Source organism: Pistacia vera, unplaced genomic scaffold (assembly GCF_008641045.1).
Source record: "Pistacia vera cultivar Batoury unplaced genomic scaffold, PisVer_v2 Contig1025, whole genome shotgun sequence".
NCBI lineage: Eukaryota > Viridiplantae > Streptophyta > Magnoliopsida > Sapindales > Anacardiaceae > Pistacia > Pistacia vera.
This window is the reverse complement of record NW_022195056.1, coordinates 59,705-76,587: the sequence shown is the minus strand read 5'-3', so window position 1 is coordinate 76,587 and position 16,883 is coordinate 59,705. Positions and strand designations below refer to the sequence as shown.

The following is a 16,883-nucleotide window of genomic DNA, read 5'->3' as shown; positions in this document are numbered from 1 at the left end:
TACCATTTTTTAGTTTAATGGCTATATCACCTATGCCTTGGACCTTACAGGAATGGTTGTTTCCCATGAACACTCTTTCTTGTTCACCGATTTTAAGTCTTTGAAACCAATTTTTGTTTGGACTCATGTAAAAAGTACAACCAGAATCTAACACCCACTTATTAACCCTAGCAGTATTGGAAACAGTAAGTGCTTTAGAGATTTCAATGTTACTGCTTGTGCTAGCTAGGTTGCTTTCAATTCTGGTTTGTTTGTGCTTTTTAATCCATTTGTAACAGTTTTTCTTAAGATGTTTTGGTTTATTACAAAAGAAGCACTTTCTAGATTCTCCCTTAGGTTTCCCATTCCCCTCACCTTTCTTTCTAGTTTTATTGCCTAAGTTACTCTGAGAATTCTTTCCAACTTCTTTATTAAACTGCCCAGTATCACACCTACCTTTAACAAACAGATTACTACCATTTCTTTTCTGAATTTTCAGTTCTAGTTCCCTAGATTTTAACCCCAAAACTATCAAATCCACACTAGGGACTGTGCCACTATATTGTAAGGCATTCTTTACAACTAGATAGTCTTCTGACAAGGAGTTTAACAGAATCATAGCAAGACTAGAGTCTCCTAGTTCTTGGTCAGTACCTTTTAGAGTTAGGGTCATCTTTAGAAATTCATCCAAGTTTTCATCTAAAGATTTAGCTATGTCCATTTTATATGAGAACAATGCATCTTTTAAGAAAGCTAAATTAGGTGCTGACTGAAGAGCATATAAAGATTCGAGTTTACCCTAGAGAGTGATTCGAGATTCCAAGCCATCCACCTTCTGCAGCACGATGTCAAACAGGTTCATCATAATCAAATTATACGCTTCTTCATCTACTTCTGCCTTCTTTTTCAGCTTTTCTTCATGCCATTTGATGGTATCCTTTTCCAGAGTAATTCCCACCTTATCATGGGATAAGAGGGCCTTTATCTTCTTTTTCCAGGTGTTAAAATCAATCTTCCCATCATATTGGGAGATTTCCATGCGCGTGATGCTCATGGTTTGGGTTCAGAAGCAAACCCTAAAGAATCAAGATTTTGATGATGGACTTGACTCATTGAGATTTTGTGAATTCTTGTTGTATTTGGAACCCTAGGACTCTAAGAACTACTTAATTGAAAAAGCCCCAATTTTTTTTAAACCCTAGAATGTAAAATTCGAGAAACCCTAAACTCAGCTCTGATACCATTGTTATAAAACCAAGTCTACCTAATCAAAATCAAGATTTTCACGAACCAAACAAAGATCAAAAACAGGAAAGAACAACACACGATCTTTTACCGTGGTTCACTTGTTCAGGATTGAACAAGCTATGTCCACATTGAGCTCCAAAATATGAAGGCTCGCTGCACTATTATTATTGTCACCAAAGATTACAGATCATACACTCAATCTTCCCTTCAAACCCTCACTTACAAGAATTGCGATAACACCACTCCTATACACATAAATCTATAATCCTAAAGAGAATTCTAATCCCGATTCTGTACCCACAAAGAAACACAACTTTTTGGGTGGATCTACAACTGATTTATACAAGAGTAAACTGTTCTACAAGGAACCACAACAAAGAGTTTACAAATTGAGATATTCGATTGAAAGTGACCGTACAATTTGGAAAGCTTCAGCTTTTATATGGTTGACCAGTATGTGAGTCTTCAGCCATTAGATTGCTTGGAGATCAAAGGCCAGAAATGCAAGACAGATTAGCTGAAATGGCAGCGTATCAATAAAGCCCAAGACGACACAATTTTAACGGCTTTACATATTAACAGTAAGATTTTGAAATATGAAATTATCTAGTTTTACTTGGTTTCTTTTCAAATTTCTTGATTTTTATCCCTATATGGTTTTTCCCAATATATATATAAAATCACTAGGGGTGTTCGGGTCAGCTTGCGTGTAGCTCAACTAATCTTCCAGGACTCTGAAAGTTCAATCGAATAATTCTTAAGTGGTCACCTCTACTAGCTTCTGGGGGGACTGGAACTTAAGAGCATGAGGATCTTTTTCCCAATATGTTAGAGATTGAGTCTTCTAGGATTTTCTTCCATCGTTGGAGGTTGATTTTTTTTTTCTCTCTCCTTTGTTTGAGTTGTTAAAATAAAGGTGTTAAAGACAAGAACAATTTTTTTTTTATTTTTTTTTTGGTAAATTAACCGACTATATATGGTACATGAAATAAATTCTTTTATAAAATTAAATATTATAAATTTTAAAACAAACAATAAACCCCTAAATTTTATTTATTTATTTTTTTTCATAGTAAGATCATTCCATGAGTATAAAGTTGACTTAGGTAAATTATCAAATATGTGAGGATCATATGTATCTTGGAATAAGTTTAATAGTAGATAAAAAAAAAAAAAAATTGTTCTACCCTGGATAGACATGTTAAAATTCACATTTTTTTCCCCGACTATATTATAGTTAGAGAAAATATGTTCCCATATCATTTTATTGCATAATTCAATTAAGGATTTTTGGTAATTATATAGAAAAATTAAATAGCAAAAAAAAAAAAAAAAAGGAAAAAATATTGAAAATGCAAAGGTACTTGTTGAATCATAAAATATAAATACCAAAAATTAGATATGTGAACTTAAGGCTTTATATATATATATATTACAAAATACAAATCAATCAAACTTTTCATGCTTCAAATGATTTTCATCAATTATTCTTTCCAAGAGTAAGAAACGATAAAAATAGGAAATAAATACATAGCATTATTGGGATGGGGACGAGGCCTGGGATCCTGTTCCCCGATCTCAATACCCATCCCCATCCCCATCCCTAGCCCAACCTCGATTGGAAGGATGGGACAGGGCGGGGATTGCACAATCCTTGGGATTGGGGAGTTTTCAAATTTCAATGGACCATCCCTGGCCCCAACTTTGCCTTTTCGAGGATTATCCGTCCCATTTGGGTCGGGTTAGGGGAAACGCCTATCCCTATATAGCAATGAGTAAATTATTTTTTTTGCTTAATTTTTAAACAAGTTAATTATATTTACTGATACACCCATTTTGCAAATAGTATAATTTTAAATGGTTAATTATGGATTCAACTAATTTAAATTTAAGTCTGTTAATTATAATATTTCAATTTTTAGATTGTATCTGATTTAGGTAAATTAGATTGAACATGAGGCATTCAAAGAAGACAATAAATAGTCATACTTATAGTTTTTGGGAAATCGCAATTTCAATTTCATCTGGGTATTATGCATGGATCTTCTTTACCATTAATACAATGGTCATAAGATCATGATTCCATTACTGAGAAATTAATTGTACAAGTTCCCAAATTTGTTTAATAATTTCCCTTTGTAAACGAATCAAATAAAAAATCGGAAACACGTTTACCGCCAACCAATGAGCAGAACTGTAACAATGTAGACGGCCAATATATGAAGAAACCTACAAACAAGTAAAAAATTAACTCAGAATAAACTAAATTCCTGAAAAATTATAGCAACTCTTACGGCATAAAGAATAACCATCAACTCAATTTTGTGATTACCATAATTTTTGTTGAGGTGGTGCACTATTTCCAGGAGGTGAAGCTTTGGGTGGAGGACCTGCAGATGGTCCAGGTGGTCCGGCTGGAGGTTGAAATTTTCCTGAAAATTAAAATAAAAAGTCTGAGAATCCGTTAAAATTTCCAGGGACCTTCCCTGGAAACTGAAATTTCGTAAATTCATTGGAGGAAAGAGTAAAGAAATATAACACAAACCACAGTAAATGAGATTTTCTGGAGGAAGCCGTTCTTTGGCTGGGTTAGGATCAGGATCATAAACTCTCAAGTAGAGTTCTTGACCCAGATACCAATTTTTCAGGAGTTGTGATCTCAAGTTCCACATTCCAGGATTGTCGAGAAACGCATAAACGGCAGTCCATCCTCCAGGATAAACCTGAAAATGTAACATCCTCAATAGTTTTAGCATATGTATAAAAATGTTATCTAAGATTGACATATCAGAAAATCACCTGAGCGGTGGATCGAACCACAGGATTATAAGTATTGTAACTAGAACGAAATTCAGGTCTCCATTCTCCATCCCCAAAGCTAAAACTCAAACGTTAAATTTGATGAGTTAAAAAATCATATCAAGAGAGAATCCTGACGAATGTAATAATATACTTACCCGACCACATAAAATCCAAAACCATCCAAGTGCCAGGAATCAATCACTTGTAATTTATTCTGGAACACAATTTCTATCCACCCTTTGTGGATTCCGGAGGCGACAAAAACCCCACGAACAGGATCGAGAATGGAGGAGTTAACGGGGAATTTGTCGAGTTCATAAACTCCAGAGCCATTGGCAAATTGATCAGCTAGTTTTAATGGAGTGTCTGGTGTAAGATAGGAGACATTGTTGACGGTGTAGAAAGGCGCACCATCAATAAAAGAGCTAGAGCCCCGGAGAAGAAAACTCTGAGATAGTGTCACATTTGATACATTGAAGGTTCCCTGGGGATTTGGCCTTGCAGCTCCTGTGGTCAGGTTCCACCTGATTTCGTAAAAATGTAATTAAATTTTATGACTTGTTTTAAATGTTAAGCAAATTCCTGTACGATTGAATTTACCTGATGGACTTAGCTTGATCCCGTGAGAAATTTATATCAAACGGATCAGGCTTTCCTGGGAGAAGGCCAGTTGCAGGAGTGGTGGAAGTATCATAATGAAGAACTGCTACACCAATAAGACTGTTATTTCCAGTGGCATTGGACATTTTCGGACTAGCCACGATGTAATAATCAGCCGGATCTTGATCTGCTGTAACAAGAACAGAGTAAGACTGGCCAACGTGCACGTCGAGAGAATCCAAGGTAATTTTTTCAGTGTATGATCCTTCTGTTTCAACCAAAACCATTCGATGATTTTGAATCTGGAAATTGAAACTCCACGCTGTCCCCACGTTCAATATCCTGAATCGATAAGTTTTTCCTGCATAACATATGATTAATAATCTGTTCTCCAATTTTAACTATATGGAATCTCTTCTGATTATACCATTTGTGACGGTGAAAGACTCGTGCTGTGTCGCGTTCGGATCCAAATAAGAGCCTTTTCCATTCATTAGCATCACATTTGGTAGGTTTTGGTAAGCCCAAAGCTCATTGTTCATCATAGACTTAATTTCCTGTAACAGTTAAAAACCAAATAAAGCTTTCAGGATCTTAAAACTCTTCTGTATTAATATTTAACTATTCATATAATCAATTTATGTTTCTTCATTTACCTTGTAACTTTTGTTGTACCAATCACCAATGAGAAGATCAAATTCGGCCTCAGGTTTAGGGAAAGGTACAGGGATGACAACGCGATTGTTAACCCGAAATGGGCCATACCCTCCTCCAGCTTTTTGGAAATTGAGAGAGGGGAAGTAAAAGAAGCTCCCAATCTGATCCTTCGTTTGAAACACATAAGTCCAATTTGTACCAGCTTGAATTGCACAGTTTGTTCCTGAAACTCCATCTTGCCATGAGTTTAGTCTCTGTTGTATGCCATTCCTGTAACATTTACCCCTGAATAATCAGGCAAATATTCATTCAGAACCTTAAATGGGGGTGAGTTTAACATAGCTCATTCTGAATTTATCAAAAACTTTCCTTAAAGTTCCATAAGAACATAAAGCGGCCCAGAATCTAAACACACTAGTAAACTACATTATTAGAATCAGGCCAAAAGTAATAACTGTTGGAACATCTGCAAATGACTCTTTATATGACATAAACTTTTTATTATAAAGAGTTTACTCCTGTAAATAAGAGTCCAACAGACTTTTTATTCTTTAAATATAAATTAAAGAGTGGGTTTGACTCTTCACATTTAGAAAGTCAAATATCACTCTTTATCTCAATTTTAAATAATAAATTATAAATTTTTATGTATTTTATTTATAATTTATCTCTCTTACTATGTTTCTTTCTTTAAAAAACATATTCTTTCTCCTAAAATTTAAAGAGTTTATTGGATTTGAATAAAAATTTTATTATTTATATTTAAAAATCAACGATGATACTCTTTATTTATATGAAATATGTTATTTAAAATAAAGAACACTATTGGAGATACTCTTAATAAGTGTGTCCAAACTATTAGTCCTATACCCATGGATCGAGGTGACTCGGCCTCTTGGTATCCCCCATAGCGGGATGTTGGTCCATCTAACCAACAATTCCCCCTCAGCACCTGCCCGCAAGGACATGCTATCTAAGGGATTCAAACCGTGACATACCACTTGTCAGGATCAGGCGTTGCTGATCCCGACATTCACATCTTAATTTATGATTTCATTCAATTAAAAGGAAAGCTCGGCCTAAATATCGTAAGATAGGCTTGAGATGTAAGCAATAGTTTGATTAGCAATAAGAAAGTTCTTCAGCTTTGCTTCATCAACACTTCTGTATGATTACAACTAGAGCTAGAGAGAGACATACCAAGTAAAAAGTAGAGGTTCATCCATGTCGTTAAACACATTGACCTGAACAAGATCGTTGGTTGTGGCATTGATAAGAGGCCCTGGAAACATCCCATTGATGGTAATAACCTATCAACAAAACAATACAAACATTCATTCATTCCGAAAATCACAACTACAAAATTTTCAATCCCAACATTAAAAAGCATTGAAATAACATTTTCGGATTATCAAACTCACTGGCTGGTCTGCAAAGGCTGGCCGGATACTCGAGTCGATTGCGACGTGCCACTCCAGGAAAATGTTCTCGCCATTTGCAATTGTCACCAGCACTAGGCCGATGACAAAGGCAAAGATAATTAGCCAAGGACGGTTGCTGCCGAAAACTGCCATTTGCATGGAGTTTTTGTGGTGGTTTTTAGCACTGTCTCATGCTAGGAAAACAAGAAATTAATGTTGAGAAACATTGTTATTTATAGCTGTTAAGTCTCTATAAGGGTCAAGTACTTGAAGACAAAAAAGAAACAATAATTTTTTATATATGGAACTTCAAAATGAGCAGGAAGAGCCAGGTGGAAAAGATGAAGACAAAAAAACTTAGAAATTTGAGGCAACTAAGAGCATTTAGAATAAATAATTCTGAATAATCATTGAAATGTGCTTTGCTTGTTAATTAAGCTTCGGTTTCTCAGCCTAATCACTAATTATGTTCCAATTAAGACATCAAAGCTTGATTAATTTTGCCTTGTTTATGATCTTAACAATGTACTACTGAATTGTTTGATTTCATTTTCAAATAATATAATATATGCTTGCTTTACATTTTTAATTATATCTAGTTACAAATGCCGTGCAATAATGGGAACGCCATCCTTTTAGAACGGGACCCCCCCCCCCCCCCCCCCCACCCCCCCCACCCCCCCCCCCCCCCCCCCCCCCCCCCCCCCCCCCCCCCCCCCCCCCCCCCCCCCCCCCCCCCCCCCCCCCCCCCCCCCCCCCCCCCCCCCCCCCCCCCCCCCCCCCCCCCCCCCCCCCCCCACCCCCCCCCCCCCCCCCCCCCCCCCCCCCCCCCCCCCCCCTCCACCCCCCCCCCCCCCCCCCCCCCCCTCCCCCCGCCCCCCCCCCCCCCCGACCCTTAAATATATAAAACAAATTTTTCAAGGAAAAAAAAAAAAAAAACAGAGCCGTACGTAATAACCGAGACTGCTAAGTTCATGAATGTTTATATTTTCTTGAATATAAATAAATAGCTTGCCATTATGCGTAAACAAATACCGAAGAAACTATTTTTCGATTAAAAAGTACGGATTTCTACAGTTTATCATAAAGAACAAGAAATTAAATCACAAAGCATGTATGAAAATAAATATGAATGGAGAAAGAACATACAAAAGAAAACTTAGCCTGCAGGTTGATAAATATCTTACCAATATGAAGCCCTACAATATAAGCCATTATCACCGTCAAAAATTAGCCCAAGAAACAACAGTATTTCTTTATTATTGTGTGAACGAAAGACAGATTTTAACGAAAAAAAAAAAATGGTTAAGTTTTTTCTCTTTTTATACTAGTAGAATTTCACCTGACTACTTCTACTACTGGGCACGAGTTTATATTAGAATGGAATTGCTTTTACCATAAAATTAAGAATTCTCAGACAGATACCCTTTTTACTTCAATATTTTGAATCAGATCATAAATGAGGAAAATATCCTTTAAATGAACTTATATAATATGATGAAGGCAGTACAGTTTTTCTTAATATGAAAATCTGTCTTAACCATCTCAATTCACAAACAAATATCAAATACCGTACCGGCAAGGTTGCTCAATATTATTAATTTTTTTATAATCTTATTATATGTTTAATAAATACAAATTATTTGAACATCTACATCGTGATCGAAAAACTTTGAAGGGAGAGGAAATTAATCTCTCCTGTTATGGTATGAAGCAATTGATTACACAAATTAAATTAAACATTGCTTGTAAATGGCAATGATCATTCATGAATACGTGTTAACATGAATTATCTCTCAGTCAAGTCTTCCAAATCACAATCCTGTCCAGGGAGCAGGTGCTGGTTCACTACCTGGAGCATCAGAATCACCAAAAATTCCTGTACATAAACAACAAAAGGTTCATTTCAGTAAAGAGGATTTCAAAGTTTAGCCCCTATTAATGAGTAGTCAAAATTAAGAAAGAACTGGAGAAAATAATTTTACTGACCACATAGTAAAAGGTTTCCAGGAGGCGGGCGTTCCTTGGCAGGATTAGGATCATCATTGTGGACTCTGATATAGAGTTCTTGACCCAAGTACCAATTTTTCAGGCTTTGTGATCTTAAATTCCACATTCCAGGGTTGTCCAGGAATGCATAAACTGCTGTCCAGCCTCCAGGGTACACTTGCACGGTTGAACGAACTACCGGATCAAACAGATTGTAAGTTGTTCGAGATTCAGGCGTCCAATCTCCGTTGCCAAACCTGGAATTAGTTCAGGATGTAGTTAATAATCGAGTAGGTATGATGAACAGAATAATATGCAATGAGTTTGTGTTATCAGAAACCAGCAAAAATATCCTGAGAGTGCAACTTACCCAACAACATGGAACCCAAAGCCATCCAAATGCCAGCAGTCAATGACATCCAATTTGTTAATGAACACAAGTTCAATCCATCCTTTGTGAATACCAGTGGAAACAGAAACTCCATATTCAGCTTCAGTATTGACAGAGTTGGTGGGAAACCAATCAAGTTGGTAAACGCCTGACCCGTTGACAAATTGATCTGCAAGTTTCAATGGGGTATCTACGGTTAAATATGAAACATTGTTCACAACATAGCGCCGTTGGCCATTTATCTCTCCCTTTGAGCCTTGTAGAAGGAAGTTTTGTGACAATGTCACATTTGTTACATTGAAGGTTCCTTGTGGATTAGGTCTAGCTGCTCCTGTTGTCAAGTTCCATCTAATCAACAAGAAAATGTTAATGAAAGTTATGAAATGGATATTCATTTATTGACGTATAAGTTTCCTGAAGTAGAATAAAATCTCATTCACCTTACAGATTTGGCTTGATTCATAGAAAATTCGACATCGAATGGATCAGGACCACTCGGGAGAGGGCCACTAACTTGAGAATTGGAATTGGAATTGGAATAGTGCAGAACTCCTACACCTACAAGACTGCTAGAATCAGATGTGTTGAACCATTTAGGACTTGCCACCATGTAATAATCGGCATCATCCTGATCGGCCGTGACAAGAACTGAATACGACTGGCCAACGTGCACATCAAGCGAATCCAATGTGATCTGATTGGTGTAAGACCCTTCTGTTTCAACCAACACCATTTTGTGATTCTGAATCCTAAAGTTGAAACTAAACACACTCCCCACATTTGATATCCTGAACCTGTAAGTCTTTCCTGCATAAAATACAAGTAGAATTCAGTGCATAACTATATATAGCGCAGAGTCAAGTTTGTACAGTAGAATTTTTCTGTACCTTTTGTGACTGTGAAGGACTCATAGGTTTTTGACATTTGGTGTCCATAAGGGCCTTTTCCATTCATCAGCATAACATCAGGGACAGCATTATCGGCTGTAAGTGAAGTGTCCATCATTATTCTGGTTTCCTGTTACAGTTCGCACCAAAAAGGGAATATTTGTTAGCATTGAATTAAGTTTAGCAAAATAATATTATTCATGAATGAATTTTTCGAATTGGTCACCTTGTAGTCATTGGAAAACCAATCACCTATGAGAAGATCAAATTCAGCTTCTGGTTTGGGGAAGGGCACAGCGATAACAATGCGATTATTGACTCGAATAGGCCCAAATCCTCCACCAGCTTTCTGGAAGTTAATGGAGGGGAAGTAGGAATAACTGCCAATCTGATCCTTGACTTGAAATACATAAGTCCAGTTTGTACCAGGTAAAATTGGGCAGTTAGTGCCAGAAACTCCATCCTGCCATGAGTTTAGCCTTTGTTGAATGCCATTCCTGCACCATCAGGATTCCCACTTCTTTATTAAGGGCTTTTTAAAACAATAAATCATCTGAATCCAGAAAAATGAGATCATGGAAATTGTTATAATCTCCTGATGTACATACCATGTGAAGAGTAGAGGCTCATCCAAATTGTTAAAAACATTCACATGGACGAAATCATTTGTTGTGGAATTTATAAGGGGTCCAGGGAACATTCCATTGATGGTTATCACCTGAAAACCAAAAAAAGAAATCCATTATTTCTTCAGCACTGTAAGAAAATGGAAACAAACAATATGTGACTGGTTGCATACAGGTTGATCTACAGACACAGGTTTGATAGTGCTGTCAATGGCTACATTCCATTGTAGAAAGATGTCGATGCCACGAGCGCCTGTGATAAAGATTGTGAGCAATGTTACACACGCAAATAGCCATTTTTGCTTGCTAGAAGAGGCCATTGAAGGAGTAAGTACAATGAGAAGTTGCACTTTCCTTTGGCCTCTTTGTCTCAATGGAATGTGAAAACCAATTAGCTAATATACACATATGCATACTGTAAAGGGTGGACTTGTTCTTGTGAGAAAGTTAAAAAGGATGGAGTTTTCCAAGAAAGTGAGTGAAAAGAAACAATCTACAAAAAGGATCAACAGAACACTGCTGTACAGCTCCGAATAAACAGCCTAGCAAAAATGGTTTTTAGCTTATCCAAGCCGGCTGATTTCTGTAGAAGATTTACATTAAAGTGGAATTTGCTAAGGCCTTGTTTTGTTCCACCCTTTTGGCACATTTTGAACCTGGCCAAGTCATATATATTTTGGTCACTGTCTTCAATTTCGACATATGCCATGGTCTGGATCACCTAATTGGGCAGCTAGAATATTCTATTAATATATAAATGAGAAACCATATGCCTTTGTTGCTTTATGGTATAAATTGCTTCCGGGGAACAAGGTAATTCTGACCATTTATGTTAAATTGCACAAAGCCTGGAGGACGTTTGCGTGAAACCCAAAAATATATTCATGCGGGCCTAGGTCAAAGAGTACCAGTATGATACTAATTGTCAAATCTCGGTTCTAACTTGGTAGAAATTGAACAATTTAGGTCAAGTCTGCAAGGATTTGTTTTTAAGCTTCAAACAAACATATTTGACCTAAAACGGCTCTACTCAAACCTTATAAACTAAATTTCAAGTTTATTTGTTAAACGATGTCACAATTCATGTGCCTAAGCCTTGAATTTCAAGTTTATTTGTTAAGCGATGCAGAGGATGTCACCATTCATGCGCCGGAACCTAGTATTTTGAGCAAAATTGAACTGTAAATGCTACTATGTGCTAATTTAAAATTATTAGTTTTGAAAGATGGTGATCCATGTTTATGATTCTTATATTGAGTTTAAGCTCACAGTTTCAAGAAATCGATGCACAAAGTACCAGAATCCACCAGCAACAAAACGCCATTTCCACTATCAAGTGATGTGTAAAGCCTTTCAATTTGAACCACAGTACATTGCAAATCTTTTTATACCAAAACATTATTCACCCCAAAATCTGCATTCTTCAGGTATGTCACTGACCCAAATATAATGCTGACTCTAACATCTGCAGGCTGTAGATTTTACGAATAAAAATTTCGAAAAGCGAAAGAGACGGAGATTTACATGAGCTGGAAAAAAGGATTTCAATCCCTCCCTTAAGTCCCCACATAGGAACAACTATAAGTACTCCAAAATCTTAATGACAACAAACAATTATCTACACAAACTGATTCTGAATTACTTGGAGACATCGAACAATCCAGTTGTCGTTGTTCTAATTGCCGGGGGCATTTCTATATTGATTCTGTGAGTTGTATGATCTGTATTGAATCTGTGTGTCTGAGCATATTATTCAAGAACAGCAACCGCCACTACCATGAGGTGCCTTGTAAACTTGTTTGTCTTTCAAACTCTGTTTCTTCACTACTAAAGATCCTTTTTCCAATAAACTGGGTACCTCCAGCATCTGTAAACAGATTACTCTAGTTAGAAATGGAACAGATAAACAAATTAGTCAAGAAAGAAGAAGAATATTAAGCATCATTGTAAGTTGGGTTCAGATTTTACAATAAAAAAGTACAGCAATTTAGAAACATATTTCTGAAAGCAACTGGAAAAATTAAAGGGTAAATTTAGATTTCACAACATCTGATAAACTTTTTAGTCTATAAGAAGTTCACTGTCAATTTAGAAAAAGTTTATGTCTATATATATAAACATCTGATATTTCTGGAACAATATGCAAACACTTATCAGAGGTCCAAAAGTCTATTAAAGGAACCCCAAAAGAAATGAACATTATACGCTTTCTTGCGCCCATACCTTATGTATGAGGTCTTTAAAACATTGCTGCACATTTTCTCGAGTTTTGGCGCTACATTCAAGAAATGAACATTTATACTTCTGTGCAAGAGCCATTCCCTCCTCTCTCGTAACAGCCCTTTCACTGTCCTGAAAACATTAACAACAATGTACCTAATCTTCGATTAGAGAATACATTACTAATTAATAATCAGTACAAAACCATGAAGTGCATATTTATTCTTAAAATGCAAATTATTTGTTAAGGAAGATTTTTGTGGTATAAAAATGACAAATACAAAAAAATTAAGGGTATCCAAACTATCAACTCACCCTGTCAACTTTATTTCCCACTAAAACTTTGACACACTCATGATTGGTGGAGTAAAGCTCTATTTCCTTCGCCCATATATCTGACAAGTTTGTAAAGGTTTCTCGACGTGTTACGTCATAAACTGAAAACAAGAATTAAATAAAAAATCAGTAAGCATCATATCAAATAAGACCTAATATACAGCATCAGTAGATACAAAAGCCAGCAACTTAAAACATAAACTCAAACACTGTAATATAAACTTCAGGTGAAAGTTTGAGAACGAGCATCTTGGTTAGAGTTTAAACTGGTTGACATAAAACCCTAGAAGAATAATAGCAAAATTGGTTTAGTTAATATAATCTATATTATCAAAGATATATTTTATCGTCAAAATGTTATTCTAATTAAGACAAATTTTGTACAAACATTTAGTGGCTTTGTGAAATAGCGTCTAAACATTTCAGAGAGCAAGCACATGAAAAATTAAAAACAATCCAAGATAACATGATAATGCTATAAAATTAATATATAGCATGACTTCAAGGACATACCGAGAATAATTCCATGTGTACCTCTATAGTAAGAGCTCGTTAGTATCCCAAATCTCTCCTGTCCAGCTGCAATATAATGTATGATGTTAACAACATAATAACAATAAATTGGCTCAAAAAATCCAAATGATCTCCAGGTTAAGTACAGTACAGAATTAATCTATTTTCTCTCTGAACTTAGACATAATTGTTGGAAATTGGTTTATCACAAGTACATCTAAAAAATAGGAAAAGGCAACAGAGAAAGAAGAAGAAATGCTACGAAAACAGAAGAAACTTATAAGAGACACACAGAAACAATTTGAGTTTGACAGTAATATATTGAGGTGAACACTTGATTCATTGTGGAGTTGTGACAACCAGTCTAATTTATGAATTATAAAATCATTTTCAAATTGAAGGCTCAGCAGAAGAACAGCTAACAAAGAAATAAAACTGCGAAAACTTATATGTATGCGCAGCAATCTGTTCCATTTAGTTTAAAACTTGAACTTAAAAAAAGAAGGTTGCAAATAATCATTCATCATACATATGAATTACCAGTGTCCCAAATTGTCAGTTTCATTCTTTTCCCACCAACTGTGATTTGTTTGAGCTTAAAATCCACACCTGCACGTCAATGAAACAGTACTCAAACATCAATATATATCATACAACATTCCAGATGAAACAAAAACTCAACTTCCCCATGAAAAAGATTCTAGAGACATCAAACAAAATTAACCTTCAAACAATTCGATCAGAGAATCATAATTTCAATGCTATAATCACAAACATAAATGTAAATTTATCTTGCCACCCCAAAACAACGAAACAATTCGAAGTTGAAAGAGACCTTTCATTACTCAAAACCAGAGAAAAAAAACCCAGCTGGGTATCTCAACAATAAAGGAAAACCCAAACTCAGAAGAAATTGCTTTAACTTTTATCTGAATACGGAAGTGTTTGATTTTGTAAAAGGTTGATAAAAGCAGAAAACAAAAAGTTGGTGAAGATGATTTAAAAAGCGACGAATAAAGAAAAGTTTAATTACCAATTGTGGGGGAAAGATCCTGAACAGTGTCGGAGATGAAACTGAGAAGAAGACTACTCTTTCCAACTCCCGAATCACCAATCAACAAAATCTTGAACGAGTAGTCATAACTATTGCTCTTCCCTTTTAAACAAGAATCCATTTTTCCTTCTTCAATTCTGCCCCCGATTCAAATGAAACAAAAACATGAAACTATAGCTTCTTCTCCTTGTTGTTCAGATTTCAGCGTCATGTACTTTTCTCAGTTCATACAAAACAAAGACGAAAAGAATGAAACCAAATGAAGAAATTTCCTCAGGTTCCAAGTTCAGACAATGGTGGGGTTTGGCGGGTACCGCTTATGATAAAATATCATTATTTATTATTATTATTATTATTACTCATTTATTTATTTAGTTATTTAAATTTGTTTCAGGATATCCATTAAATTAAAAATCCGGTTATTTAAAATGTTTAATTTTTTTAAAATAAATAAAATGCCCATCTCGAGGTTTTCTTTATTATTTCTTTTAATTTTAACTTAATCTTGAAGTTGAAATTCAGAAATCATAAGATTTTGCTAATAAAAAATAAATAAATATTTTTGAAATTTTTGACTAAATGGGTTTAAATTGCCAACAAAAGAGGTTCAAAACATGGGACAAATGTCGTCTTTTCGTGAACGGAGTCGTGATTACTTTGATTTTGATGGCTCCACGCGCCTTTGCAGGCGCTTGGGTGGGACCAGCTTGTAGTTTACACATCAAAATCAAGGCGCCATCTAACTTACCTGATCTTTGTCATTTATTATTTTGTCTTTTTGTGAGTTAACTCACCCGATTTTCTTTCTTTCCTTAGAAAAGTTTTTCTAGTAATCTTGTTGGCCTTGAGGTGGCAAAAACTGAAATTATCAGAATCTAATTTCAGAATATGAGAGTAAGTTTTCCCATTTGTGTTGTCCAGTTTTAATTAATTACCCTAATTAATCAGAGATTAGAGGCTGCTAATCTAGCTTAAAATGGATAAGGTTTACGGAGAATTGCGCTAATGGTGACACGTGTAAAACATGCAGAAAACACGTAAGAATTTATTATGCAAAATGATGACACGTAGCTGTCCACGTCATGGTCTCTTTGACCCATGATTTCAGCGCCTCATTCAAGTGTCGACTAGCGATATAGGGGAGACCGTTGGATCAATACTTGAGAATCTCATCTAACGGTTCGTTTCGTTTTATATTTCTTGCAAGTTTTCTCCTCTTTTGATAGATTGAAACTTAAACAACCGAATCACCGATGCCTAAAGAAATTACAAAGACAAAAATTCATGGTACCGCCATGGGCCATGATCACTTTCACAATATGAAGTTAGACGAGCGGTTTGCTTACCCCTAGTCTTAATTGAGCCAAAAAGAAAATATAATGAAGGCCACGTGGCTATCTGCCTATCGGTATCTTTTAGTTGTAGGTGACTGTTGAATCTTTGGTAAAATATGTGGACCATTGTCGAATTTTTTAATAGCCTATATAAAAATATCAAAATCGTATTTATTTATTTAAATAATATTCAAACTAAGAATGTCTAAATCGCATTAATTTATTTAAAAAAATTGCACACGTATAAAGTTTAAGGGTAATATGTTTTTATGTCAGAGTCAGAAACAGTTATAACATGTCTTTTGTTAATTTGGAGAGGTATATAAGAGATGAGAACTTAAACCACCCACCACCTCTTTTGCTAATTTAGGACCTATATTGGGTTAATACTTAATTTTGACACCAATAACTTACATGTGTAAAGTGTTAATCGGATTTAGAAATTACACATGATATGAAAATATGCAATGAGAGAATAAATAAGAAGCGATTTTTAAAGTTGTTCGGATGCTCAAAAGCGAATCCTACGTCTACTATGGTTGTATTGATAGATTGTTATAGTCAAATCACATATAGCGAGCTGAATTACAATAAAGAGAGAGTTTAAATACAGGGAGGGAGAGAGAGAGAGTATGTTTTGGAAGACTAAAGATGAGTCAATCCCGTAAATGAGAGATGAGTCTTATATTTATAGTTGGTGGATCCAAGGTAGTAATCATGATTCTGCAGTTGAGCAGGTGTAATACAATTCCTAACCCACTTCCCATTGGTTGTCCACACGGGAGACATCCTTAAATTGCATAGGGATTGGGCAGGTGGACAATTC

General features: G+C 35.7%; 3 protein-coding genes across 4 annotated transcripts; all 3 read right to left on the bottom strand.

The window, feature by feature from the left end:
• Positions 1–3,398: 3,398 nt before the first annotated feature.
• On the bottom strand, positions 3,399–6,894 carry LOC116122775 (monocopper oxidase-like protein SKS1). The gene is made up of 10 exons (XM_031408589.1): positions 6,708–6,894; positions 6,487–6,596; positions 5,286–5,571; positions 5,057–5,186; positions 4,630–4,990; positions 4,185–4,553; positions 4,027–4,105; positions 3,773–3,950; positions 3,560–3,659; positions 3,399–3,456 (listed from the first exon to the last, which is right to left on the bottom strand). The coding sequence occupies exons 1-10, from the start codon at positions 6,864–6,866 to the stop codon at positions 3,399–3,401; spliced, it is 1,830 nt and encodes a 609-aa protein (XP_031264449.1). The 5' UTR covers positions 6,867–6,894.
• A 1,460-nt stretch (positions 6,895–8,354) lies between these two features.
• On the bottom strand, positions 8,355–10,952 carry LOC116122916 (monocopper oxidase-like protein SKU5). The gene is made up of 8 exons (XM_031408721.1): positions 10,774–10,952; positions 10,583–10,692; positions 10,201–10,471; positions 9,975–10,104; positions 9,528–9,894; positions 9,067–9,435; positions 8,697–8,953; positions 8,355–8,586 (listed from the first exon to the last, which is right to left on the bottom strand). The coding sequence occupies exons 1-8, from the start codon at positions 10,918–10,920 to the stop codon at positions 8,522–8,524; spliced, it is 1,716 nt and encodes a 571-aa protein (XP_031264581.1). The 5' UTR covers positions 10,921–10,952; the 3' UTR covers positions 8,355–8,521.
• A 971-nt stretch (positions 10,953–11,923) lies between these two features.
• LOC116122926 (ras-related protein RABC2a-like) lies at positions 11,924–15,022 on the bottom strand. 2 transcript variants are annotated; one of them, XM_031408731.1, is made up of 6 exons: positions 14,703–15,022; positions 14,210–14,278; positions 13,670–13,735; positions 13,136–13,257; positions 12,824–12,952; positions 11,924–12,467 (listed from the first exon to the last, which is right to left on the bottom strand). In XM_031408731.1, exons 1-6 carry the CDS (start codon positions 14,842–14,844, stop codon positions 12,354–12,356), a joined length of 642 nt encoding a protein of 213 aa, XP_031264591.1. In that variant the 5' UTR covers positions 14,845–15,022; the 3' UTR covers positions 11,924–12,353. The 2 variants fall into 2 exon arrangements, with proteins under 2 accessions (XP_031264591.1, XP_031264598.1); XM_031408738.1 differs by having other exon boundaries at positions 13,691–13,735.
• Between the last annotated feature and the right edge of the window lie 1,861 nt (positions 15,023–16,883).